The sequence below is a fragment of the Aplysia californica genome, unplaced genomic scaffold, assembly GCF_000002075.1.
Source record: "Aplysia californica isolate F4 #8 unplaced genomic scaffold, AplCal3.0 scaffold01368, whole genome shotgun sequence".
In the NCBI taxonomy this organism is placed as follows: Eukaryota; Metazoa; Mollusca; class Gastropoda; order Aplysiida; family Aplysiidae; genus Aplysia; species Aplysia californica.
In genome coordinates, this window is record NW_004798638.1 from 8,221 (window position 1) to 9,861 (window position 1,641).

Consider the following 1,641-nt stretch of genomic DNA (forward strand, 5'->3'; position numbering starts at 1 on the left):
GAAAAAAGTTGAGTGGCGTCCCTGCAAATGTCACTCGACGTCCTGACGATTTGTCTCATCGTTTCCTCAGCTGGAGATCTTGCAGGGCACGCTAAGAACGCTGCGAGCCCAATCATGCAAGGCCCTGAGTCAAATGAAGTTCCTGTTTCCGTGCAACCGTCCTCCTGAAGGCATCGGTAAGACAGAAGTGAAGTCATGTAGACTCCATGCTTTGCTGTAAGTGTTAGACTGGAGTCCACAAGGTAAAAGGTCAAAGGGAAGACCGCGTGGAACCTCGAGAAGAATCACAGACTTGATGTACACAGAAAAGTGGGAAGATATGGAATAACATCAAGGGGCTGACCCAGGGTAGAGAAAAATGGACAATGTTTGTTCGTGTCCTATACCCTGATGCAGGGTGAGAAAGGCATTACTGATGATGATGATGATGATGACGATGGTGATGCTTTTCAGTAGTGATGTTTTGAGTTTGAAGTTCTCTCTTGATATTCATTACTCTGTCCCCGTGGTTTTATGCACCCCGCATAATTTTGCAAAAATTTGATAATTTTTTTGCATCATTTCTGATTATTTTCCTTTATCATTCTTTGTTAAAAGTAACAGAATCGCATAATTTCACATTTTTTTGCTCAGTTTGCATAATTTTAGAATTTTCCTTTCATAAAACGGCCCAGTAGACCATCCTAGAACACTGAGAAACATTCTTGGCTTCCCGGGAAGGGTGCAGTGAAAGCTGTGGATTTCATGTACTCAAACACTATTGAACTGTCCAAATCTTTCACTGTCTATAGCCAGGTATCCATTTTCGAATTCGTGTAGAGTGCTTTCCCAAGGACACAACGTTGGGGCATCTGATGGGATTCGAACATATGACCTTACGGTTGCGAGTCCAACAGCATAACCACATGGCCACCGACGCCACAAATTGAATTTGGTATAGAAACACTTACTAATAAAAACAAACAGGAAAAGACAAATGCAGTCTTTGGGACCCCTGGATAGACATATAGATCTTGAAGATCTATTTCTCGCTGACAAAATTGAAGGCAAAGGAGGCAGGGGTAGGCCCAGAACAGCCTACTTGTAGAACCTGAAAGATTGGTAATGAGGTAAGATCAGGGTATTGCAGCTATTTTTAGAGCATCTGAGCAAATGAATGAATGGAGAACCATGATCGGCGATGTCTGTCTGCCACAGATATTGCACTGGTGGATGATGATGATAAATGTGATGATGATGATGATGACGATTGTGATGATGATGATGATGATGAATGTGATGATGATGATGATGATTGTGATGATGATGATGATGATGAAGATGATTGTGATGACGATGATTGTGATGATAATGATGATGATGGCGACGACAGAGAAAACTGGATATGCCACCATGTTTGTTCTCTCTGTCTGGCTAGATCTGTTGCTGTCTGTGCTGCAGCTGAGCCTCAAATTGATGAGCTACCTATGCCCGTCCTCACAGAACTCGTTTGAGTCGTGTCTCAAGGCCATAGTCCAGGTACGTCCATCTGTCGTGTCTCAAGGTCAGGTATGTTCCATCTGTCGTGCTGCCAGTGGGATATCTGGGGTGTCAGACATGAATTGACTATAATTAAAAAGGAGGGATGGCGTGGTGGGTGGG

At 43.3% G+C, this 1,641-nt stretch overlaps 1 protein-coding gene across 1 annotated transcript in view; it reads left to right on the forward strand.

The window, feature by feature from the left end:
- Positions 1 to 70: 70 nt before the first annotated feature.
- Positions 71 to 1,641, forward strand: part of LOC101862991 — a gene marked incomplete at both ends in the record, with an annotated part of 6,522 nt that continues 4,951 nt past the window's right edge. Inside the window, 2 exon segments of the mRNA XM_013090619.1 lie at positions 71 to 176; positions 1,418 to 1,518. Of these exon segments, the coding sequence (XP_012946073.1) occupies positions 71 to 176; positions 1,418 to 1,518 (207 nt within the window).